This window comes from Populus trichocarpa, chromosome 2 (assembly GCF_000002775.5).
Source record: "Populus trichocarpa isolate Nisqually-1 chromosome 2, P.trichocarpa_v4.1, whole genome shotgun sequence".
In the NCBI taxonomy this organism is placed as follows: domain Eukaryota; kingdom Viridiplantae; phylum Streptophyta; class Magnoliopsida; order Malpighiales; family Salicaceae; genus Populus; species Populus trichocarpa.
The window spans coordinates 356656-383576 of NC_037286.2; the positions used below are offsets into that span (position 1 = coordinate 356656).

General features: G+C 35.2%; 4 protein-coding genes and 1 non-coding gene across 5 annotated transcripts; 2 read left to right on the top strand and 3 right to left on the bottom strand.

Annotated features, from left to right (window-relative positions):
• Positions 1–2343: 2343 nt before the first annotated feature.
• On the bottom strand, positions 2344–3300 carry LOC7471753 (RING-H2 finger protein ATL8). The gene has a single exon (XM_002301867.4). It carries the CDS (start codon positions 3183–3185, stop codon positions 2583–2585), a length of 603 nt encoding a protein of 200 aa, XP_002301903.1. The 5' UTR covers positions 3186–3300; the 3' UTR covers positions 2344–2582.
• Positions 3301–9515: 6215 nt separating this feature from the next.
• LOC7474556 (dolichyl-diphosphooligosaccharide--protein glycosyltransferase subunit 1A) lies at positions 9516–13623 on the top strand. Its single transcript, XM_002300594.4, has 10 exons — positions 9516–9728; positions 9820–9864; positions 10030–10664; positions 10747–10894; positions 10980–11156; positions 11230–11298; positions 11445–11534; positions 12552–12710; positions 12817–13041; positions 13258–13623. The coding sequence occupies exons 1-10, from the start codon at positions 9621–9623 to the stop codon at positions 13447–13449; spliced, it is 1848 nt and encodes a 615-aa protein (XP_002300630.1). The 5' UTR covers positions 9516–9620; the 3' UTR covers positions 13450–13623.
• A 1072-nt stretch (positions 13624–14695) lies between these two features.
• Positions 14696–19204, bottom strand: LOC7474557 (MLO-like protein 9). The gene is made up of 15 exons (XM_002301869.4): positions 18854–19204; positions 18578–18635; positions 18226–18443; positions 17858–17974; positions 17551–17608; positions 17343–17431; positions 17026–17100; positions 16856–16944; positions 16682–16731; positions 16542–16582; positions 16278–16451; positions 16024–16059; positions 15871–15938; positions 15642–15702; positions 14696–15427 (listed from the first exon to the last, which is right to left on the bottom strand). Exons 1-15 carry the CDS (start codon positions 18980–18982, stop codon positions 15074–15076), a joined length of 1617 nt encoding a protein of 538 aa, XP_002301905.4. The 5' UTR covers positions 18983–19204; the 3' UTR covers positions 14696–15073.
• A 2062-nt stretch (positions 19205–21266) lies between these two features.
• TRNAD-GUC (transfer RNA aspartic acid (anticodon GUC)) lies at positions 21267–21338 on the top strand. Its single transcript has one exon. It is a non-coding gene; the product is annotated as a tRNA-Asp (tRNA).
• A 149-nt stretch (positions 21339–21487) lies between these two features.
• Positions 21488–26384, bottom strand: LOC7474558 (protein S-acyltransferase 21). The gene is made up of 10 exons (XM_024594234.2): positions 26041–26384; positions 25323–25436; positions 25085–25205; positions 24692–24888; positions 24280–24348; positions 24126–24197; positions 23863–23991; positions 23290–23370; positions 22996–23202; positions 21488–22645 (listed from the first exon to the last, which is right to left on the bottom strand). The coding sequence occupies exons 1-10, from the start codon at positions 26083–26085 to the stop codon at positions 21722–21724; spliced, it is 1959 nt and encodes a 652-aa protein (XP_024450002.2). The 5' UTR covers positions 26086–26384; the 3' UTR covers positions 21488–21721.
• Positions 26385–26921: the final 537 nt, after the last annotated feature.

Consider the following 26921-nt stretch of genomic DNA (forward strand, 5'->3'; position numbering starts at 1 on the left):
AAAAGATGCCTGCCTCCCCCACTAGATCTTAGAAAATATTTAAGATGAAGATTGTGGCATGACTGATTTGTTGCAAGAAGGCACAATGAGTTATTCTGGCCCTTTTTCGGGCCATGGAGGGCGGTCTTATTTTATTGAATGGCTCCGAGGGAAGAGGAATTGATTGTTAATGAATAAATAAAGAAAGTATACCATTACCTTCACGCCGACTAACACCACCTTTTATTAGGTCAAGATAATGAAGAAGATGACTGCATTCCTATTCGATAATGAGTGGTTCTTGTTGCGTTACAGTGTGTTTTTTATTTTTATTTTTATTTTTATTTTTATTTTTGTTTTAAAATATATTAAATTAATATCTTTTTAGGTGTATTAATAAAAAATTAATTTAGAAAAATAATATTATTTTAATATATTTTCAATTAAAAAATACCTTTTAAAAGTATAAGCTTCTATACCTGATTGTTTGTTTATAAATATTTAATAATATCTCAGTGACTATTTTAATGCCTCTTTTTTTTTTTTGGTTTATAGCTAGTGGGTTTCTTGACTCTTATGACAATCAAGTGACGTGGTTGCCTAGTTTATTATACTTAATTTTCTTCCTCGACAAGTTGAAATGTATAATGAATGATTTGTTGTTGTTGCTAGGTATCAGTTAACAATGTAATTCCACCGTTTTTTTTAAAGGTATTAATAGGTATTTTTAATTATTTTAGAATTTGAATCAGCATGACAGATTCATCTGGAATCTATTCTATTAAAAAAAATATTGGATTGACCATCAATATCATTTTGATTCCTTTTAAAAAAAAAAATTAGAGAATCAATCCTCTTGACCTGTGATCTTGATCTTGTCATGGATCGATTACAAGTAAGGTTTTAAAGTGTACCTTTTAAAATAATTTTTAATAATTTTGATTTTGATGAACAACATTCAAATTAAAGATTTTTTTTAAGTGCATTACCGGACACAATTAATTATAAAAAATCAATATAGACACAATAACTAATTTAAACATTTAAAAAAGATAAAATAAAAGATAACATATAAACAAACTCAATTCGTAGGAACGAAACACTTGATCTCTTGATGGAGATCAATGTGGCACTACAAAAAAAAATAAAAATCAAAATACAGTTGATGTTCATGATATATTCAACTAACCCATTTTTTGCCACTCATGGTTTTACCTACCATAAGCACTTGAAAACTTTCTTCATCTTCCAATACAATGGCTCCTCCTTTATTTATTTTCCTTGGTGTATAAATGTCGGCGGTTGCCACTTTCCGACACCATTCTGGTCTGTGGATTAATATCTCTACCAAGACATTAATGTTTGTTTCCAACCATAGTTTTGTAGTAAATGGAGATGCGCTTTGGGAGCTCGGACGAAGCAAACATGATTTAGATCTGGCGAGGAGGGTGGAAACTATTTTTCACCTTTCAACATGAGTTTCTTTTCTTGATGATGAATTAGCTTAGTGATGCATCCTAATAGAGCTATAGCTGTTTAGCCGCTGGGCGTGTCATCGCACGACCAAAGTTGTGGATATTTATTGGTTAATGTTGACAAGTGCCTCTGGCCTACAGGAATCCTCCCCTTTCGCACGACCAAAGTTGTGGATATTTATTGGTTAATGTTGACAAGTGCCCCTGGCCTACAGGAATCCTCCCCTTTCGATATTTGTGATGTTTTAAGAATATATATATGTGATTAATTGTGAAGATAAGAATAAATATATTTTAAATAATTTCAAAATGAATTCTTCACAGTGATATTATTTTCTAAAGTTTTAAACCCAATATAGGTTAAGTCTTAGTTAACCTGAATTAATTTAAATTTTTTATTTTATAAAAAAATAAAAATAAAAATATTTTTTATTAAAAAAAAAGAAAAAATCAATAAAATATGAATCAAACTAAATTTTTAACCAAATTATTTTCTCTATTTTTATTAAAAGTTGACCCGACTTGACATAGAATCACAATTCAACCCACCAAGTCAAGTCTTACAACAGTGCTACTTTCAACACTCTACTCTACCCTCATTCAGAAATGATATCATAACCATTCCAAGAGCAAAATAGAAGTTACTCTCAGCCTAATTCCCATCCATTCAAAAAAAATAATAATAATAATTGTGCTGCACACAGAAAATAGATTCCCTCGGTTATTACTTTCTGTTTTTTTCTGTGAAAAACAAGTGAATAAATCCCATAACCAATAAAGAAATATTGAGAAAGGATGGCACAAACAATTATAATTAAAACATTTTTTTTTTCTCGCATTAAACCCTTCTTAATTGCTATGTGGGAAAATGTTTAAAATTTACACAAACTTAAATCCATAAAAATACAGAAACACTCTACTTATTTATAATCAATTCCATCTTCAATCTTCCTTGATCCTTTCTAAACCCTAAATTCCTAATATAACTAAAATTAATTTCAAATACTGAATTGACTAATCCCAAGCACAATTACCAACAAGGATTAAATTACTGGCTATAAACATTTTTTCTTTATATATATATATATATATATATATAAAGAAGTATCCAAATAAGCTTTAATTAAGCTAGGGCAAGAACCTATTAGCACCATCTTCACGCTCCTTTAGGCTAGCTTCAGTTTCAGTTTCAGCTCCACCACCACCACCACCACCACCATTAGAAGAACTCGAACCTGAAGGCAAACCACCACACTTCTGACACCTGGCAACCACCAAAATCTGACGGCAAGAAGGGCAAGAAGAGTGAGACCCAAGCCATGTGTCAATACAGCTCACATGAAACCCATGTCCACACTGAGGCAACACACGGATTTCATCTCCAGCTGAGAATTCCGTCAAGCAAATTGCACAATCGGGGAGTTTCCCGGAGAAATCTTCAGAGAAGGTTTGTTTAGGGAGAGAGCGGAGGACTTTCTTTTTTAACCCTTTGTTGGCGACAGAAGGAGGAGGAGGGGGAACTGGTGGTGTGGGATTCCGGGATGAGAAGCGGCGGAGCCAAGCGCAGCGAGCTACAGCGATGAGGCCAAGAACGCAAATTAGAGCGCAGAGGAGTGCTGCTAGTATGACCATGAAGTCTGAGTCCACCGTGGCTGATGCTTGTGGAGGCGACCCAGTGGTGGTCGCCGAAGAGTTCGCGACGGCGTTCAGGAAGCTGAAAGGACGAGCCATGTGAGCGAGATGAGTAGAGAGCAGCTCTGTTTTGTTCCTTTTTCTTTGCTTTTCAAGAGAGTGAGAGAGAGAGAGGAGGAGGGAGAGAGTGTTATCTACTTTAATCAAAAGGAGGGGGTTTGAGTGTTTTTATAGGTAAGGAATAAAAATAGGCCACATTAAATATGGAAAATATTGTTTTACCACTCTCCTATATATATATATATTATGATATGCGGTCTAAGAATAATGGCTTGTGGTGTCTAAACTTTTAATAGCCACGTTAGACCAAGAAGTTGGTTTAGTAGTTAAAGGAAACATACTATCTTCTTTTATTTTTTAGATTTAAATCTCGAAGAAAGTCAGCATCTAATGTAATTTACTTTTTTTAAAAAAAATACATCGGGTCAATCTTGAAGATTGTCTAAATAAAGGACTAAGTCTAGCATGCATGCATACATCTACAATTAAAAAAAAGTTATTTTTAGTAATTACTATCAAACATACTTTTCACTTAAAATAATTATTTATGAAAAAAATATTTTTTACAAGTATAACTTAAAATCAAAATTTATTTTTTATAAGCAGAATCTTGTTCTAAATCAAGATTATCATTATTTTTCAATCTAATTTAATTTTTCTGGTCATTTCTTTGATTGGATTTTTACATGATTTAATTTTTAATGAATAAAGTTAGAGTTTATTTTTCTTTTTACATTTTAAAAGTATTTTATTTTTTTAAATTTTTTTTAATATATTAATATTAAAAATAAAATAAAAATTATTTTAATATATTTTTAAATAAAAAATATTTTAAAAAACAATTATCTCTATAACTGTTCTCGGCGGCTTCCTTTCTTTTTCTGGAAAAAAGTAAGCTGCTTTCAAAGTTGAGAGGAGAATCACGTTGTGATATTGCTCTGCTAAAGACAAGCGAGGAGACCCCCTCTTCCCCACCAAACAATAATTAATTAAATTAATTACCTTTTTGTCACCTTGTCATCTAAGCTTGTTCTTGTAAAGACACTGCTGAGTGATTTTCTGTTCCCGTCATGCTACCCTGTTTAACCCGGTGAGCGCCGAGTAACCTTGGCATTCAACTTGTCCGACACGTTCTTGCGATATCCATTTTTTCTATAATTACACGTCAATTACTCGGAGCATGAATTTTATGTGTCTAGTATTGTATTAATTTTTACCGAAAATAAATTAAAAAATTAGGAGAAGGTTTTTAATAAAATCATTTATATATATTAATTAACTAAATATCTTTAAAATTACAATAGAAATAAGATAGAATTTCAACCAATTCTCACTGCATTACCAAACATTACCAACTTATCTTGTATTTAATTATATGTAATGCTCGAGAAAGGAATACCAGAACATACGACGTCCTCCAATTCCAATCCATGGCCTTTAGCAATCCAAGGACGGGTCCCGTGTTTGGAACATGAGGTCGTAGACGTGGGAAACAAGCTGTATCGTGAACGTTGAGACATTTCGTGCCTTTGCCACCGATACAGTCATTAATATTGGTCGAGACATTTTCTGAATTGTTGGTGAATATATGAGAACGAAACCTCTTTTTTTTTTTTTTCATTTTCTAATTTCAAGAGTATGTTTATCAGAAAAAATGGATATGAAAAATGATGAAATTAGTAAAAACATTATAAAAAATACAAACACGTAGGATTAAGATTTAATATTAGAGGGATCTGTCTAAGTCTAATCACTTTATAGTTTCTTATCCTTTTTGTTAAATGATGAATACCTTCACATTCAATCCCTTATTTTCTATCTTTCCTCCCGTACCTCTTAATAAATAGACAGAGTGATGGTCTTGACTGTAACATAAAATTAATTATTATTATTGAGATCTTAATTATTTTATAGTTAAATTCTTGAGTTAATAGAGAATGAAATGAAAAGAATATAAAACTATTTTTTAATATTTACAATACAGGAGCAAAATAAACATAAAAATGAAAAGAAGAAAGATGAGGAGATTAAAAAATAATTTTTAAGTATGTGAAAATATTCTTATATTTTTTATAAAATCAAATATAATTTGATCTCTTATTTTTTCATGTCTATCTCCATAAAATACAAGTTGAGCAACATATATAGGATTTTTTTCACAAATACCACCGGTCATGTTTTTCTCCTTTTTTATTCAAGAAAACAAGAAATGCAAATGGGAAAAAAGAGGGACGGGGTGAGAGAAGAAGCAGCAGGGTCTGATTTGATGACCTGGGCCCTGGGGGTGGGGAGCAGGAGATCTAGCAAAGTTCTGAGTTAATGTGACTGAAACTCGATTGAATGAATGAATGAATGAATGAATATGCTGGTAAGCAATATCGATGAAGTACAATCAAGTGAGCCATAAAAAAAAAAAAAGTCAGGTATAATGCTTCCTTTGACTGCCCGAGAACCATCTCCTTTCTTTCTTGTCGAGGTAGCAACATGTCGTGGATAAAGGGAGGAGCCAGAAATTTTTCATGGCTGAATTATTAAATAAATATATAAATATTTTTTAAGATTAATTATTAATTTATGTATATAAATTTTTGAAATTAATAATAAAATTTTAATTCAAATACACTATTAAAAAATAAATTTAAAACTACATAAAATTATAGTGAAAGTAAAAATAAAATCACTATTTAAATTATATCCTTTGATGTTTTGTGAAATGTAATTCATCTATAATCGAATCTGAATCGATATTATAATAACCCCTCAATCGGGATAAAATAACAATCTCATGTCAACTGGAAAACAAAGTAATGAAATTTTCTCTCTCTTTCAATTCCTCCTTCCTTCACTTGATTCTTCTTTAGATTAGTGTTTTATAAGTTGGACTTTGTAAGTTTACAAGGTTATTCTCTCACTTTTCTTTGGATTTTTTTTATGTTTTTCCCTTACTTTTCTCTATTTCTCTCTCGTCTTTTCTTTTCTTTCTTTTCCTATTATGCTTCCGCCAAGTCGGAAACATATAAAAGGAAGGAAGAACTTATTTTTTATTTTTTAATGGCAAATAATCATTTTACTCTTAATGAGTCGTTTTGCTTTTATTTAACGGTCCCTTTTTTTTAGTACTACCAAGCTCCGTTCATCCTAAAATTTTAACAAGATTTTATTCAATATATTTTAAGATCCCTCGTAAAATTTCAGCTCAATCTGATGATCGGATTGAAAATTACGTTCAATAATGTAAAACTGGTCAAATTATGATTTTTCATCAAATTTCTGAATTTTTTTAAAAATTCTGAAATTTTAACCGAAGTTAAAATATCATATTAGAAGGCTCCACATAAATTTTTAAAATTTTTTAATACTTCAATTGAGAATTATGAATTTTTTTACATAAAAATAATAAAAAATATTAATAAAATTTTGACCTGAATTATAGCGCACCAAACCTTTAAAATGTATCCGCCCTTGGACTGTCCCACCCACCTTAGTATAAAGGCGAAGCAGCAACTGCAAAAGAGATTCCAATGTCATTTTCCCACAAAAATAATGAGATTCCAATTTCATTTAAAGAATCTCAGTCTTGTATACTGCCACGTCGAGCACCACGCTGTGGTAAAAATGGAATAAAAACAAATACAAGGGAATTCTTGCTTTCACAGAAGCAGAATCAGAGGAATGGAGGTAAAAACGACACTCCCTGTCTCAATAATCCATAATTTAATTATGATTCTTATATATATATATATATATATATATATATATATAGACCATGTTTGTTTCCCGGAATTCACTTTCCGGGAAACCACTTTCCAAACTTTCCTGTGTTTGTTTGCCATTAGAAAAGTTGGTCAACGGAAAACATTTTCCGGTCAACGGAAAACACTTTCCAGTCAAAGAAAAATTTGGTTTGGTTTCAGGAAAATGTTTTCCCTTTTGGCTGTGTTTGTTTTCCGGAAAGTGGTTTCCGGGAAACCACTTTCCAAACTTTCTTGTGTTTGTTTGCCATTAGAAAAGTTGGTCAACGGAAAACACTTTCCAGTTAAAGGAAAATTTGGCTTGGTTTTCAGGAAAGTGTTTTCCTGGAAAATTTGGGCGGAAAACACTTTCCGGAAGTTGTGAAAAATTTAGAAATGTCATTATTTACTGATTATATCAAATTTGATCCTCAAACTTTTGATTGCTATATATAATTTGTTTTGAATATTTATTTTTCAATTCCATCTCTTAAAATTTAATTTTTATATTAATTTTGGTCCTTATTTTTATAATTGCTATTTGCTTTTTTCTTATCATTTTTTTATTGAAATTTTTTATCTATCAAATTTGGTCCTCATTTTTTTATTGTTACTTATTTTATTTGAAATAATTTATGAAATGTTAATTATTATTATTTTAATTTATTCACTTTTCATTTTTTTTAATTTTTTAGATTTGATCTCTATTATTTTGATTATTATTTATTTTATTTGAGATAATTTATGAAATTATATTTTTTTTCAATTTCATTCTCATTTAACTTTTTAATTTATAAGATTTATTCCTCATTATTTTAATAAACTTGAAAAAAATAAAACATTAATAAGTTATTTTTCAGCTCATTTTCCATGACATAACCAAACACTGGAAAGTATTTTCCAACTTATTTTCCATTACACTACCAAACATCGGAAAATACTTTTTTGGAATTTACTTTCCCCGGAATTCACTTTTAAAAAAAAATTTGCTTTTCAGCAAATAAATGTGTCACTGGACGGAGAGCGCCATGGTTGTGCGAATAAATGGACAAACAGGTTTCTTCTGATCCTGGTCATGATCCCCAACCTAACCTACAGCATGAAGGATTGTCTGGTCGGGAAATGTGACATGAATCGATGTCAGAAGCAGACGTGGCAAACAAGGTGTGGAAACTGTGAACCCATCTCATGCAGGGCAAGGAGAAAGAAAAAAAGACTGTGCGTGCGTACGCGACACACTTGTCGTGCTTGTGACTTGTGAGCTGTGAATTTTATGGTAGACGACATTGGCCAACTACCACCGAGGTAAGGGCCATGTGAATTGCTAGCTTGTCCCCTCAAAACTCACCCACCTTATTCTTATTGCGCCCCTTCTTTTCTTCAACGCACTCATCTCCTCTCTTCCTTGTTTTCTGCTTCAACAACATATAATTTCCTTGTATCTGTATCCATTCAGGCAGTGAAGTAGAAGAACACGGAACAACAATGTTCAAACCATGGGAAAATTAAGGACAGGAAGCACAATTCTCAATTTACCTGCACAGTACAAAGATGAGCAATTGTTTCGTCGAGATCACCCCTGCAGCTATGTGCTCCTATTGGAATTCTAAGCAGACTACCAGCAGAAACCACTCCCTGCAACCTACAATGAAAGATGGACCAGTCACTGCAAAAGTAGCATGGACAAGAACGTTAAATTATGGCCAGTTTATGTAAAAGTTAGACCAGCCACTTCAAGAAGCATATCCAGTTACAACCAAAACACCAACCTGTTTAAAATCATAAACAAATACAAATAAACAAAGTCACAAAATTGTCATACAGGAACGGAATTTCTAAGAAGCTCTGGAGAGAATCCAAACAACAACCAAACTGTTTAAAATCTTTGTCAACATCACATCGTCCCTTGACATAAAAAAGCTCAACAAACCATGATTTGTCACAGGAAAACCCCTTCTTCCCATGATAAAAAGTACCGAGCTTTTTCATGCTTATCATAATGCAATCCCACTCCAAGGCTAGCAGACAACTACAGTTAAAACCAGTACAACGTCAGCCTCTATGCTCGAAAAGACAAGAACTTAGTCTTCAATTAAGGATTACAAGAAACATACATCTGGATAAAAGTGTCTTACCATTGCGCTAGCATAACCGGGAGCTCCGATTCTTGTATCTAGCCCCCATGAACCTAACCAAAAAAATAACCAAAAAAAAATAAAGTCCCATGTTTGCATTCTAAAGAATTCCCAAATATAGTATCAAGAAATCAATAATATATATTGATCCTTCCACTCAGGCCATGATAATTATTATAATTAATTCAAGAGAATTAACTCATGATTTAGTATCTAGTGAAAAGTGATGTGATATTTAATTTGAATTTTTTTTAAAATAATAAAACAATTTAATTTTTTAAAAGAAAAAATTGTTTTGAATTAAGCTGAGTTAATAAGGGTTTGATTTGAGTCTTTATAACTATGCTCAGATTCGATTTTAGAAAATAAAAAATGCATAATAATAGTAATAGTAATAGTAAGAAGAAGAGCGCATTGGTGGGCCGTATTATACTAGTGAAGGTGCGAAGCCAGAATGGGCTGGCCCGACCCGTCGAAGAAGTCGTGTTCCATCCAATCTATGAATGTGAGATGGAATCAAACCTTAGAGCTGAGGAAGGATCCATCTCTCTATGTTCAAGTAGTTTCCTGCAGAGAAACGCCGTGCTGATCGACACGAAAGACTAGTCATGGGGTTACGATTTGATTTACTTTCTTTGTTTACGACACTTGCTCTGCTCTCAACAACAACAACTACTGTTCTTTCCGATGTCATTCTCTCCAAAGTCGATCGCCGTGTAAGTTCTCATTTCCCGAGAGATCTCATTTCTTCGATTGTTGTTTTTCCAGTTTCAAAATTATGCTGATGTGATCTATCTTTTCTTGCAGATTGATTTGACTTCACAGATTGTGCGCGTTACCTCCACATTAAAGGTGCTTCGCTGATTTGCTTCTTCTTCTTCTTGTTTTTTTAAGGATTTTGATGTTTGATGATGGTGTACTCAACTGGAGATAAGTTTCTTGGATTGCTTGGAAATGGTTATTGGCCTGTAAATCATTAGCTTGCATTTTTCTTACTCTTTTACCCTCCTTTTTTAGGTGGAGAATGCTGGTCCTGGTCCAGTTTCTGAGATTTTGCTTACTTTTCCTGAGGTTCAGGCCAAAGATTTGGCATACTTGACAGCGGCACTTAATGAGGGGAAAGGGAAAGGGAGAAACTCAGGGAGTAGTCTCCCTATAAATGTTGTCAATCCAGAGGGAATGCCCCCTTCCCTGACTTGTCATTCAATATCATTACCCAAGGCTTTGGCTGAGGGGGATAGTTTGACTATAGTTGTCTTAGCAGTATTTACTCATGCATTACGGCCGTTTCCTGAGGAAATTACGCAAGCTGATATTCAGCTAGTTTTGTTCCAGGATACTGCTCACTATCTTTCCCCTTATGCGGTTAACGTTCAGTCCCTTACTGTTAAATTGCCCAAGGCTAGAATCGAGACGTATACGAAGTTGGAGAATACAAATGTACACGGCTCTGATATCAAATATGGTCCATATCAAAACCTGCCTCCCTTTTCGTATGCACCCGTAGCTGTTCACTTTGAAACCAATCAACCATTTGCTGTTGCTCAAGAGTTGGTGAGAGAGATAGAAATTTCCCATTGGGGCAATGTGCAAGTTACTGAACATTACAACATTGTCCATGGAGGTGCTAAAAGCAAGGGTGAATTTTCCAGGTCAGTTGTTTTATTCTTTTCGTGTTATTATTATGGTGGTGACTGCTATCGTATTCAAATTTTGATTCTTAAAATCCTGCAGGCTTGACTTTCAGGCTAGACCCCACCTTCGAGGTGCGTCAGCCTTCAGGAATCTTGTTGCAAAATTGCCGCCAAGGGCTCATTCCATTTATTATAGGGATGAGATTGGAAATATATCAACATCTAATGTTTGGGGTGATCCTAAGAAGGTGGACATTTTGATTGATTCAAAAAAAATTTGACAATTAGAATAATTGCTTTCGTTTCTAATTCAAGTCTTCTCCTTAATTGCAGACAGAACTATTGATTGAACCTAGATATCCATTGTTTGGAGGTTGGAGAACTACTTTTACTATTGGATATGGCTTGCCACTTCAAGATTTTTTATTTGAGTCAGAGGGAAAACGTTTCATTAACTTCTCTTTTGGCTCCCCTATAAATGATTTGGTCATTGATAATATCATTGTGAAGGTTAGTTCAGTGGAAAACGTTTCCTACAAGAATGTTTTCTTTATGTGGTCTTGACTTTGTTTTCTTGTTGCAGGTTGTTTTGCCAGAGGGATCAAATGATATATTTACTTCCACCCCATTTCCGGCAAAACAAGGACAAGAGGTATTATAGAGCTAAGATTTCTACTGTATTGTATTCTTATTTCTTATAGCTGTTTCCTTTTTCTTGGGCATGTTTTCTTCTCTACTTCAAAAGACTGAGGCTATCTACCTTCATTTGATTGTCTTTGTCTTTGTGATCTAATGCAGACCAAAATTTCTCACTTAGATGTTGTTGGTAGACCAGTTGTTGTGCTGGAAAAGACCAATGTTGTTCCTGAACATAACCAGTATTTCCAGGTACTTCTATGGACTCTTTCAAAGTTTCAATATGTATGAGCAGCATTGAAGTGCTAAAGTGTGAACTAAGGCCATTTTTACTACTGTCTACCAAACTTAACTTTATTATGCTAATTATTGAATATCAAGTGATTGACTAGCTGAAGACTAGAAAGTTCAACACAAATGGTAACGAGAGGGGTATTGGTCCATCTATAGTGTATTAAAAGGCATGGAGGAATGCTTTTGCTACATGTAATTTGGCTTGGTTTTGAGGGTGCTTGATTAATTCTTGTACAATTGTAGCATTGTTTTTGTGTTCGAAACATGTGCTTGTGCTCCAATTATTTAGACATATTTCACCAATTTGGAAAAGGCAGATGATATGTTAATCTTGTTGTAATTAAACAATAGCCTACTTGTAGTGTAAGGCCTTCTGTATATTAATGGATTTAACAGATTCATTGATATTTCCTCCTTTTATAGTTGTTTTGCTATTTTTGGAGAAGTTACGGGACTGAAAAGTGATGGTCTAGTCTGTTTGGGAAAGCTGTAGCTGTGGCTTTTGAAAAGCTACAAATTGTAGCTTCTAAAAATAATACATAGAAAGGGTTGTGATATTAGCTTTTAAAGTATTACCAAACACTTAGAAGCCACGGCCACAACTAAAAGTCACAGCCAAAGGAGATTCCCAAACGGGCACTTAATGTGGCAAGAAATTGTAGCCATTACTGCTTTCTTGTGTGTATTGTGGTGCATGCGGGAGGGTAAACGTCGGGGTTTCCCATCCTTTGAGACTTGAAGAGTTCATCTTTTAGACTGACTGAATTTCTAATTTTCCATTAAGCTGAAATGCAGGACCTAGATTTCTTAGATCTCTTCGTGATGGAACTTGGTTTTCCTTGTATTTGATGTACTCAACAATTGAATGTATCCTTCTGTGGATCCAAGAAAAATTAGAAACAAAAGTAGCTTCTGATTTTGGTGCAGTGCAGTGTATTGAAGACTATTTTGAAAATAACCCGGTTTGTATTGCAGGTCTATTACAGGTTCAACAGCCTTTCGATGCTTAGGGAGCCATTTATGTTAATTTCTGGATTCTTCTTCATTTTTGTTGCTTGCATCGTATACATGCATGTAGACATGTCAATCTCGAAGTCCTCTGCTTCTTATTTGGCAAAAATGCAGTGGGATGAGGTAAGTAGGATGTTATATGATGTACCCTTTTCAGTTCAGTCTGGTGTAATTGTTTGCAAGTGAAAAAACCAACATATATAATAGAATTTGCGATTTCTGATTTCAGGTGCGGGCAACAATTCAGCAAGTCCAAAGTGTCATCAACCAATGCTTGTATACGCATGAAAAGCTAGAAGCATCACTGCGTGATCTTTCTAGAACTGGGGATGTTCAAGCTTGTAAAACTGCTCGAAAGACAGCTGACAGTTTGTTGAAAGAGTATTCCAAAGAGTTAAAGCCCTTGCTTTCATTCTTGCAATCTTCTCCTCAGGCTACTCAAATATTACCTAAGGTTTGTCTATCTACTCATCCTTTATAACCAATAGAGGATAAATTTGTGGAATTTATTCCAGGAACTTAACAGCATTTAACCATCACCAAGGACATGAATTGTTACACATGTCAAAACTTGAACGATGTACCGTTATAATGTTCTGTTACCATGCTCACCTTCTGTTTTGCTGTGCTTCCACATTCCCGAATGTAATCAATGCTACTGGTTATGTAGGTGGAGGAACTGGTGGCAAAGGAGAGGGAATTGCAAGAGAGGCTGATAGCGAAGCATTCAACCATAGTGGACTGCTATGAGAAGAAGATTGGAGGAAGGGAACTTGAGAATCGGGTTGCGTCGCAGCAACAGAAAGTTGTAGTTTTGAAGCAGGAGGTTGAAGACCTTCTTGATTACATTGAAGAGATATAGTTCAAGGTTTAGGTAGCCTGAGTATTGGGGTCAGAAATTGGTTATCTAAGTTAATACTTGATGAGCTAACTGCAATTTTCTACGGCAATAGTTCACCAAATATAACTTTTACATGATAATGATATTCGGAACTGAGCTTATATGAACTAATCATGATCTGCCTTGCATGTTGAATTTTGAGTCTGGCACTAGGGTCGGGTACGGTTATCAGGCAGAATCATTTAAATTCTTTCTCAGAACTTCTCAAAAAAAGTTTTTTGTGCGCATTTCAAATGCCAAAATCGTAGCCTAAGTTGCAATTTTTGACCCCTGGTAATGCATTGCTATCTATTGATGATGCTCATCAGCTTATGCACCCGATATGCCATAATATAATTGATATTTTGCTTGTATTCTTGAAAGAAGGAAAAGAAATCAAATCGCCATTGGCACCCATTCCAATGCAATTTTTTTTTTTTAAAAAAAAAAACCAGAACAGATAGGTGGAAAATTCTTGAGAAACTGAGCTAAAATGCAAGACCTTTTTCTTGACAACCGGCCTACTTTTGCTACTCTGAATTTATCTGAACATGAAGGGAATGCGTTTCATCTTCCTTATTTGCTGAATCTTTAGTGATTTGATTTAGGTTGGGAAGGCGTTTCATCTTCCTTATTTGTCTGAATCTTTAGTGATTTGATCATAGGTTGCCTGTTCGCTAGCGTGTGTGGAAGGGAGGGATTATTGGAAGCAATTACGGAAAATATGACAACGTATATGCAAACCAAATGGAGGAAAAAAAGCCGTAAGAACTTCCTGCTGCTCAACATGGCACTCTGACATTCTAAAGAAAACATGGAAAATCTTAATTTACGGATGATCAAGAGAAATGATCAAGATTTACATGGGAGAATTATGTTCTAGTCTTTTTTTTGGTCTGGATTTTGCAAAACCTTGATGATGATTAACAGTCCATTTGTCTAAGCTCTGTATTGAAGCCATGATGATGGCCGCTGGAATCCGAAAATGGCTTACGGTTATAAAACTCCCGCTAAACCCACATCTCTCTATCCACTCCTGTCACTGGAACCACCATTTTGCCCCCACTTGGTTTTTGGTCCACTCTTCTGCCTTTTTCAATCAGATTTCAACCAACAACCAGATTCTTGGGTTCGACCGGGTTTTATAACTATACTGAAAATAACTAACTGCAAAAGAACTACTATGATGAATTCAATAATGGGCTTGCGAGAATTGTCTTCCACAAGGTTTACCAAATATAGGACTGAAATATTTGTATTAGTACAACTTGCTACACAAACAAAACTGTTGATGATGTTTTTTATTTCATCTACGTGTCGTATGAGGTTCTGGGAACAAATTTTTGTTGCTCCAAATGTGTAGCAACAGCAATCCGGAACCAGCTATCATACCTATCTTTAGACATAGGTTTTCTTGCTGCACAGACCACAGCAATGGTCATGCGAAAATAAAAGGAGAAAAAAAATTCTGTATTGCCACACCTAAAGTGACCTTGTCAGGAACGTAACAGCAGTATTGTCTGGTATTTCCACTGCTACTGTGTGGGTGTGGGGCCCTTGAGACAAATTTTGTCTTGCGGCTAACATAACCCATCCATAACTATGCTTAACTCAGTAGATCCCGTTGGACAAATGGGGAGCTGTTGTCACTAGGGCGATGCTGATGATTGACACTGAGTTCCACATCCACAGTTGCCGTGATGTTAGCTGTGTGTTGATCATGGGATGCTGCTTCTGCTTCAATATCAGAGAAATCTGGACCTTCAATACCAAATTTATTAGGTCGAGGACGTGTGGGGGATGGGGAATGCACTAAGGCATCCGGACTTCCACCCAGAGTCTTTGTCGGGAGCTGATCCGGTTTCCCTTCATTCGTTTTCTTTACAGCCTTCTGATGCCAACTCTTTAGGGCCTTTGAAGTTTGTTGATCAAAGATTGAGCGCTTCATGGTTGATCCCATCTGAAAATTTCAGGCAGGAAAACTAACTTTCAATGCTTTCATGCTGGCGCGGAGAATATAATATCCTGACAGGACTCAGGAGTAGTTGCAGATGGAGCATATTGCTATGTTTTGTCTCACTTCTTTTAAGTATTTCTTTCGATTTGCTTCCACATCTGTAAAATGTTTAACCTAACATGAAATTTGGAAAGAAAATGTGAAAAACGAGTAATACCTGTGTAACAAGGGCATAGAGTGGAAGTGTGGCATAGCTGCACAGGACTTGGGCTCCCACGCTGAGAATTTGAAACTTCCATTTGGTCATTTTTTCAACAAATTAATACAAATTCTAAGTTCATAACGTTACAGTCAAGCTTTTCTACTTCAGCATCGTATTCAGGATGATGTGTAGGCCTCTGGGGCTGATGCAAAAGAATATGCCTAGGTGCTTCAACATGACTTACCCGAAAGTAACTCTGACGAATATGAGGACTGTATCTTGATTCAAACAAGATTCCTTCCCGAACTCATACTGCAGAAGCAGGAAAATTAATCATAAAAATCCTTCTGTGATCAAAGACAAATACAGTGAGAAGAGGAGAACGACAGGCCATTACCCATGCCCAAAGGAAATATGTTAGCTCAAATGCATTCTGGACAGGAAGAAAAACCAAAAAGCTCATTAGAAAAATACCGGAAATCGTAAGATAAAGATACAGGACCACATAAACTTTTTCTCAAGTATCACTAATTTTTCTTCAAAAGAGACAGGAGGGGATAAGAGAACTAAAATTTGCTGACAGAACTATCTGTCTCGAAGCAAAAGCTTCTCTACTCTGTCATGCGAAGAAAAGAAGGTGCCGTGTGAAACCTGAAAGAGGACAAAGTGGATGAGATAAAGGACTAATTCAGGCCAGGAAAACCAGAAATTTCTGTCAGACACTTGCACAAGTGGTATCCCTTGAACCACAGCATGTCTTTCTTTAATTTCAATAGCCATTTGTGCTATAATTGCTTGTAGTTTTGTTCCAACTGCTAAGGTAACCTTCAACAAAACCCATGGAAATATTAAATCTTTACCCAGTTAAAATGAAACTACACGAGAAGACAAGTCTTTTGTGAACAAATTTCTTACAAATAAAGGAAGAAAGGAAACACAGAACTGAGCCTTCCATCCTGAAAAGTACAAAACCAATAACTAATAGGAAGCCTTGGTTCAAGTTTGATGAAGACTACGAAAAGGCTAAACTGAGAAAAGAAACAGGAAGGACTGACCATGAACGTTCGAGAGCAGATTGAGAATTGCAGAGGCCCATAGTAGTGGACTGCCAGGAATGTAAAGATAGTGAATTGGAAACTTACAGAAAGACAGTGGATATATGAAGCAATACTTGTGACTGCTATCTGGACAACTAAATTCATATGTTGAATATAGTTTGACTGCTTTACCTGATTCCAACGACTACCTTGAAATCATCTTCTAATGTTTTTTTGATGTACTTTTGAAAATTAAACTTGCTTCCAGGAGCTAGATGGACCTATAAGAAAAACTCAATTTACTTGCCTATCATACTAATTCAAAATGATGGTTAAAACTTTTGCACCTGTTAGAGACTCACAGAAATGAATCCATGTCGCATGGTCAAGTAATCAGACTTTCGAACGGATCTGAAGAATTGTCGATAAAAGCATAGCTGGAAGGATTAAAAATTCAAGCACATTTGTCAATACAGAAGCTAAGAACATAGGACTGAAATTAAATTCAAACATTTCAATGTTAAAACACGACATTGATTCAAATTCTACTATGGATAGGTCAATGAAAATGCAAGCATGGAGTTCACAATTCAAAACTGATGCTAAAACACCAACAATTAATCTAAGCGGACATGAATCATAAGAGAATCTGAGGTGAAAACAGTGACTTCTTTCTTACCGAATAAAAGAGGATTGGAGTTTTTGTCCAGAAACTTGTGTGTCCTCTCACGAATGATGTCTCATGAGTGAGCCTGAATCTTGCAGGATCTGAACAATCAGCACTAACCTCACTAAATGCACAGCTTAAGATCACCAAATTCTTGAAAAATAAACAATGCATGCCTCAATATGAGGAATGTAGAACAGGTTATTAGCATCTAGAATACCATTCATGGCATCATGCTCCCTCCAACTCTCGCGTTCCCAATCCTTCCAATTGCGTATCTGCATACGAGGGACTATTATAGCTTAAGGTCATGGAATGGAAAAGAAACGAGGTTATCTCCAGCATGGAATGGAAAAGCATCAAAACCCAAACAAGTTGCTGTTCACTTTTCAGAGACCGGTCAGAATTTTCTGAAGATCTCATTCTCACCATGTCCCTTGCATCAGCTAATCAATGGCAAATCAAACTTCAAGGGACAAAAAAGAAAAGAAAAAAACCATTATAGAAACCCAAAATGTACTCCCTACCTTCAATTTTCCAAGCATCATTGTTATGGCACTGTATACCACATGAAATACTGCTAAAAAGAATATGAAGATGTGCAACTGATGCAGTCCATCGACAGATATGAGAGGCACTGACCCCTGAAAACACAAATTGGCAACCATGAGTTACAGAATAGGATAAGAAAAGGCCAGCATAAGGTCACTTCATGAGTTACAGTTTCTAAACAACTTTGTATTATTCAAAAGGACTAAGGTTGCCTTTAGTTAGTGTCTCACGACAGAAGTGACAAGAACATATTTAGTTATAGGTACGGAGACGGAGACAAAAACACTACCTAATTAACAAGGTTCAACTATTTGACGTTTCCTTGGAAACAAGGCATACTTACATCTTTGCACTCTTTACTTCCACTGTCACCAGCTAAAAATCTATGCTGAGACCATAAAAGCCTGCGATGATTCTCCCCTCTACTGCCAAGTTGTCCTTTTTGACCCTTCGCCGGGCATGGTAACATTGTATTTGCATACCTCAAAGGAATACAGATACCAGCAATATAGCTTTGGGAGAATGTCAGGGTTAGAGATATGAATCCTAAAACCATAAGCTCTGCAAAATTTACCAGAAAAAAACAGAAGAAAATATTAATGGTCCCTTGTAATTCCCTTTTTTTTTTTTTTGTAATGATCAACTAGAGAAACAAAAAGATTATAAAAAGAACTGATGAAAAAATATCAGCATACCCCCTTTAACTTTCTCAAGAGCATCAAATAAAGCAGTGTTGTGTTTTTTTTGGAACCACTGAAATAAATTAAAAAAAGAACCATTATTTTACCAATAAAAAAGGATCAATCATGGAGGAAGAAGAAATGAAATGCATATTTTCTATCACGGAAATCAGAAAATAAATGCAAAACACAAATTGATTTACATAATGTTATGGAATGCAATCGAAATGAATTTGGCAGGCATCAAAATTAAAAAAGAAAAAAGAAGTTAAACAAAAATAATTTATTTACCTGTCCAGTTCTATGAAGAACCTTGTCCAATATGATAGAGACAATAATCATGGCAGCACAAACTACAGAGACTGCCCATGTCGGTGTCTGCTCGAGGTCTCTTGCACCCGGGGCTTCTCCACCAGCCATTTTCGTAAATTCTAATCTTGAAAGAAACAAAACTCAGACACAGAAACAAAATGCACGAAAATAAAGGATCCCTCTTGATTAAAACCTGTGAACATTAACTTGTAAGAAAAATGCAATGGTTTTCTGAGAGTTTCCTAGATTAATAATAATAATAATAATAATAATAATAATAATAATAATAATAATAATTCATTGGCTATTTCTCTGTTTTCTTTTCTTTTATTGAATTGAGAATTTATGGTGGTTATTATTATTCAATATTTCTTTGCTTGCACTCCTCTTTTCTCTTTTTCGGCCTTAGGTTATCCCATAAATATCACAAGTGTGTAAATATAGTATAATATAAAAAGAAAATAGGAAAAACAAAGTGTATTTTCAGGCACTATATTGCTAATTTAAAAAGGGAAATTTTAGCACGAATAGGCCAAGAAAACGCTATTAATAAACATCCCTCCTATTGTTGCCATCATTGTTTCCCAAGCAGAGGTAGTGTTCGTTCTGTCTAAAAGTAGTGTTTGGTTAGAGACGCCAAGATCATCATGTAGAGGATCCGTGAGGATGTAGTGACTGAAATCCTTTCATGTTTTTCATACAAATCTGTTGTCCTTAGCAAGCACTAGAATCAACTTGTGTCAGATCCTAGGTTTGATACAAATCATTCTATTCTTTCCTGAGCTACATGGCTTTCTTGCTCTAAGTTCTGGATCCTTACAAGGTTTACTACTGTTCTGTTTCACGACCAAAAGTCCATAAGATAATCAAGCCTAAACAATCCCACAGGAAGTACAGGGCCATCTCCTGAAAAAGATTTTTTGAAACAAACATTTTGTTCGTATTCTCTCTGGTTTCCATCTTTCTACTCATGACCCAATTTTCATGTCTAGTTTTGGGACTGTACCAGAAAAGATTTCTGCTATCCCAGATGACAAGTGGAATCTGGGTGTGGCTTGTCCGAGTTTATATATAGAGCTCAAATCTTGGTTTCAGGATAAGAAACTTATCTTTTTCGGATACAAAATTAGGGTCCAAGTAAGTGGAGAAATCCCAGCTTCCAACTGACATGTGCGGCGGATCGATTTTGTAAAGCCAAAGCATCCAGTAGTGGGCTTGGATAAATGTTTGTATTGGGTAAGGCAATGCGGTGACATTATTTTGCATTTGATGTACCATTGTTATGCCTCCAGGATTGAAAGACCAAGATTATGAAGGAGAGTCTAAGCCAGATGAAGGAGAGTTGCATGTGTGCAATATGAAGCCAGAGAAATCGAAGAAAACTGGCATGCCACCAGGTATAATGATGGTGCCGATCAAGATTCAAAAGCTGATGCCATGGATTGTGCATTTGAAAACTTTGGCATCATCAAATACTTGTGTTCACATCCCTTTCATCCCTGCCTTAGCTCCTCTCAGAAGCAGTAATCCTTCTATGTATCTGTGTGCACAATATGAGGAGGTTGTCTTGAGCAAGAACTTGGCTTCATTGACCAGGCATGCATGGAGTGCTTATCGCTTGTAAAGACTAATTTGCTACTTAGCTTATAAATTATTTTTAAGTTGAATAGTTAACTCATATTCTATAGTGATTTACATTCTATACAATGTAATTTGCAAGTTTGAGCTCCGATTGAAGAGCTGAGTCCCATTTTTTTTTGTTCTAAGATCCCTAGTCTTAGTGATCACTTTTTTTTCTTTTTTTTTTCAATTTTGTATAAGAAAAGGCAACGAATTTAAAATACTAGCTTGTTTTATGGCTGTAGTAATTGATAATTATTGTTTTAAATTCATTTTTTTCTTTTTTCTTGGAAATAAATAAATTAAAATCAAATTTTTATATTTAATATGATCCTCCATCCAATCAGATGAGGAATAGATATAAAAACGAAATATTTTCGTTTTTTTAAAAATAAGTTGTGCTAAGTTCTTGCCAATCAATGATCAAATCCAACATCTAGTTGGGATCACTGTTCCAAAGAATAATTAATAAATTGATAGAGATTTCATATCAATGGAAAGCCTCCCTAATCTCTATAAAAACAGTAAATACACAAGAATCACAAACAGATCCTGTGTAACAATAATTTTCTAAATATTCTTCATCAGCCAAGCAATTAAATATTCAAATTACCAAGGGATACTATACAAGAACAGTTTTCTAAATATTCTTCATCACCCAAGCAATTAGAGTTTCAAATATGAGGGAATTTAGAGTAAATCGGGATGCCAAATAAACCACATTCTTTTAATAAGTTTTTATGTTTTAATTGAGGAGAATGTATCGAACTGTGTCGTTGTAGTATAGTGGTGAGTATTCCCGCCTGTCACGCGGGTGACCCGGGTTCGATCCCCGGCAACGGCGATTTTAGCTTCCCATTCTCTTCCCTCCTACTTTTTTCATTTTGGAAAATGATGCCTAGAAGAGATTGACTTAGTTTACCTCCATTAGCCTTGGCCTTGCCCATTTACATCCAAAGCAGGAGTGCTTGATCATTATCCACCCATTCGGTCAAGACAAAAACTTGTGAATGCCATTATAAATAATCATAGAGTAGACACAAGTTATCAGCAATCAATTTATGTTGCTGTAAACCCTATGTCCTTTGGCGATTGCATTAATTATGGAGGTTAGCAAGAGCAGAGTATCAAAAATACTGCACAGGAAAGGAAAGTGGGAAAGTTATTGTAAAGAACCTAATTCTATGCATCTGGAAAAACAAATCACTGTTCTCTCATTTTAGTGCTCTAAGGAGACCTAGATGAATACAGGTTTTGTTGGGAATCGCTTGGGACAAACACAGGAAGTTGGCCACCCCTCTGTGATCTGCCCTGCTGAAAATGACTTGAGGTAGATCCTCTATCCTGGCTCAGAGTCAGTGAACTACCAGTCCTCCCTCTGCTTAGCTGCTCATTGACAAGGGGACCACCAAAAAATATAGATTGATCTGTGTACAAAAGCTCTGTTCCCCGAACCTGGGATGAAGAACCAGCACCTCTTGTAGAAGAGACAAAGCGTCCAGCTTCTGGATCCCAGTAAACAGTTGTTCTCATATTCTCTGCTGCACCTAAGTTTCTTCTCATGGGAATTTGGGCCGCATTCTCATGAGAAGGATTCCCATTTACTTCACTTTGTCTTGCTGACCAAGGAGATTCATCTGCTGAGGTTTGATAAATGGGGTTGAAGTGGTCTCTGTTTGAAGTTTGCTGCTGTATTGGAGAAGTGGCAAGGTTGGAGACATTAGCACTGCTAAAATTGCCAAGACTCTGATGCCATGATCCAATGTCATCCCTGCTAGCATGACTAGCATTGCTGGCTGGATATGAGTTAGTCATGGAAGGAGATAGACCTGGCATCACTGCTCTAGCATTTTTATTTTGAAACCCTTGATCAGTACTGATCGGACTGCTTCTTCCACTAAAATTGCTACTGGACAAATGATCAGCATCATATGGGTTATATCGAGAACCTATGGGACGTAGCACGGATGATGATGCTCTAGCCTTTGCAGCTGCTTTAATAGCCTCACTGGAATCCAATTTAGCAAGTTTCCATGCACTGATTCGAATAGGACGCTGTGGTAACTTTTTGGCTTTGTCAGCTTCCTGTATTGCATCTGGATCAACTGTGGATGGTAAGCGTCCTCTCTCCAAATGTGGAATAATTTCATCCTGCTCATTGACAACCCAAAGCTAATCAAAACCCAACCTCATTGTTAAAGGTTATGAGAAGGGAACACAAAATACCAAAGGATATAATTACTACAAGCAGTGCACATAGCAAATTGTAACAAAAAAAAGAAGCAAATTCTACCCTTATTCTGTTTTAAGTTCTTCATTAATGGAATAAAATAATCAATACTAATTGTAGTTGAAATCTTCCTTTTCAAAGACAATTCTTGCAGTCATAATTTCACGCAGTTGTTACGAGAAAAGAGAAGAATCAAGCTATGCTTAAGTCTTAAGTCCAACATAGGCAACACCAACTTTTCACAGTAACTTCATTTGGATGGAAGTGGTACCTGGTGGTCCATGAAGATTCTTGGAGGGGTACACCAAGCACCTTTAAATTGCAAACTCATTCCTATAGAGCTTCTTCCGCTCACTGCAGTAACAGCTGAACTGGTTGGTGAAGATGGCAGACTTTGCTGCTCTCCTCCTTCTACAGATAGTCCAGGTGGTTCACTCTGAGTTCTCATGGCAACTACATACTCATATGTTGTGATACCCTGCAACAATAAAAAAATATCACCAATTGCATATTACAGCGGAGGCAAACATGGTAAGAGAGGAGGCAAGGCTATTTATGAACGCACCTTTCGAATCAGAATCAAGTGGAAAAAAAATAGTTCCCCCAGAGGCACAGTGGCAAGCAAAGATAGGAATGTGCACAGGGCCTGGATCCATTGTTAAGTTAACATTATAGAATACAATAGTATAGCATTAACAAAGAGAAAATTTATTGTGGTAAAAGCCACAGCATACTCCAGTCCCATCCAAATCATACATGTATCTACAGAAATGTGCAAAACAACAAGAAAACAACTCAATGTTACCAAAACAAAAATTCCACAATTAAGATCATTGTAAAGTTTTCATGCGTAATATACTAGAGTAGCAGTATGAACTTAGCATCTGTAAGGACCAATTTATCATTTCTTCAACAAAACCCACACCGATGATACTTTTCTGCATTTCTGAGTCCTGTTATAAATAATAACAATAAGAAATGCACATTTGTCTCTAACCTAATATGTTGATCACACAAGTAACAACAACCAGACAATGCTTGTTTATAAAATTTGAAGTACCTTTCCAATAAACATAATCAAAATACTATGTTTATGTAGACATCTTGTATAAATCAACAGAGAAATTGGGAAGCATACCACTACTGTTGCAAAAGGGGGGCGTGAGAATCCAATGCCAAGTTTCTCCACTATTTGATGATCCATGGCCTTTCTATCTACAAAGCATCGAACAAGGACAGCAACACCAACTCCGAATTCAACAACAAGCTGACAGACAGACACAAAGGTAAACAAAGATGAGAAAGCATATTTTGTTTGGATCTGGTGAAGGTATCTGATGCAAGAGAATTATGATGCAAGAAAACTAAGAAACAAATAACAAACTAAATCGGAAATTTTACCCAGACAAGGCTTGTTGCCATAAGGGAAACAAATGTGATGTAGTTTTTCCTCCCTACACAATTGTTCAGCCACTGCATCATAGAACAGATATTTCATAAAGCCCAATATTGCGGAAGGGATAGGAAACAACAAGGATAAACATCTAAAACTCACACGACAGTGATGATCAAATCCATCAACACATTTGTCACAACTTCTGCAATGTTTGCTGAATTTGCGTACCTGGGAAAAAAAAAATCCAGCAACATGATATAATATGTGAGCTTTATTCAAAAAGAAAAGTGTGGAGGGAAAATGAACACACGCTCTCCTACAGAATGTAATTCTTCCCTGCCATTATGGTAATGATTGTTCAACTATGGGTAACTAACTCAATCGATAACCAAGATTTCCTTGATTGGTTGGCTTGCTGTTTCCCCTTTTTTTATCTTTCCTTCTACCTTTTACCCTTATTTTTCCCTTTCCTTCATTTTTGTGTGTGCATGGTTTGTGGGCAGGGGATTCCACATAAAAAGGAACTCTATCCCAGGCAATCAAAATAAAACCTTATGGAATAAACCTGCACCTCAGCATTGCACAGTGTACAGAACAAAGCATCCTCTCCAGATTCTTCCTGTAGAATATCTTCATCTTTACGGCAATCTTGTTTCACAAGAAAACAGCAAAAGAAACCTCCAAGTCTTGAACACCAACTTGAACCGTATTTATAGGATTTCCCTCCATTTTTTAACCTTATCTTGCTAGGTTCTTCAGCAGAGTTTCCTGATGAAAGACCATGAAGCTTTTATAATTTTGTTTTAAAAAAGGAAAAATATAACGAAAAAGCTTATATCCTCAGCAGAAGTTTCATAACTCCACAATAGACAATATGTTCATTTAAATAAAAAGGTTGAGCAATTGCCCACCTACATCTGTCATCGATTTTCTAGTTAGAGAACTGCATGGAACGTAGACTAACCAGGCAGATCTGTGTCATTTTCTGATTTATGGCCTGCTGTCTCATCAGCTTCTAGTAGAATTCCAGGATCGGCCGGATCAATTGCAGTGCATCTTACATAAAGAATAAATACGGAGAGCGCCTGAGAAAATCAGAAAAGACGGAAAATGCAATAAGGCAACAAAAACACCCCAAAACAAGAAATCAATCTGTAAAAAAAAAGAAAAGAAATGGCAGGGAAGAGCATCATTGTGCTTACCAATACAGAATAAACACCAATAGCCACATATTCATAAATGACCTTCCCAAGAAAGGGAGCGAAAAAGGCATAGAATGCAACAGACAGCACGAAGAAAACTGTAATAGCCACAATCTGTGCACCAGAAACTTTCAACATCAGTACTTTAATTTAACAACAAACAACAACGCTTGTTCACAAACCTTCCCAATATACAGAACCAAAGACCTCAAAACTCATTTGACCACACACCATCATGCATAAACCATCTATACCATCAACATTTTGCAAAACACTACTAATCAATATCCACTCATATGATCTTCAACCATTAGCATTTAACTTTGTTTTCTTACCACAACAACACAGGTAGGTCCCTCCCTGGCTTGATTCACCTTGCTTTTCTTAGAAAATGGGCAACATGAGTAGAACAAGATTATGCAAATTACGGTAACGCGAGGTCACATCAAGCCATCTCAACCACACTTGGCTCAAAAATCCAAACTTCAACAACCCATTTATCTCATAAACCAAGCCATTACTAATAAAAAAATTACCTTCAAATTTGGACACTCTAAAATAGAAACAAACACAAATTTTTATTGGGTTTCTCTCGTAGTACAGCAAAATTATTCCACTACAGTAATTTAATGCAAAAAAGAAAAAATTTCCAAATAAAGCCTAAATTTTTACTCATAATCTGAAAAAAAAAAAAGCAAAAAGAAAGAAAGAAATGCACCTGAAAAGTATGAACGGGGAGTTGCCATCCATGTCGCCTAGCCATAATTTAGAAAATAAAAAATAAAAAAAGTTCAAAATTTTCAATTAAATCCAACTACCCTCTAAACCCTGTGACTAAACACCTTATGTAAATCTATGTGCGAGAAAAAATAATTGAAAACTGCTGCATTTCTTTGTATTCTACAGTGGTTCAGTGAAGTAAAAATGGGTTCAAAGCGGTCATCAATCAGAGAGAGCGAGAGACTTGGATGAGCAGGAGGAGGGGGAGAATTGGTTTTAAGGAAAAAGACTGGATTGGACTACACTTTGAGACTGAAAAATGCGTTTTTGTTTTTGTTATTTATTTATTTCAATACTGTTTTTCGGGCAACGGTTTGATTTTAATAAATACTGTATTTGCACTTTGGGTCATTAAAAAACCCTAATTTGCAGTAACAATTTACATTTTTTCCTTTTTTTTTTTATACAAAATTTCGTTAATGTTTTCCCTTTTTTTTGTTTATTTTACCTAAATTAGGAAGCTTCTGGTCTCTATCAATCCCATAGATATGTTAGTATTGTATCAATTGTTATGATAATCTATTTAATGAATAATTAAATCTATTCAGTGTTTTTTTAATATTCTATTTATTTTTTTATAAACTCCTTTTATTTTGATAGTTTGTTAGACGATGATGATAAAAGAATAAGTATTTGAGAAGAACTATAAGAAAAAAAAATGTTTGAGCACAATGTATAGGCTTTGGATTAAAAGTGTATTGGAAGTGCAATTAATAAAAAAGATAGAAAATATATATCTACTATATTCAACATTAATAGCATATAATATAATTTTAATGAAAATATATGTATTATATGTGTATATTTGAGGCATATATA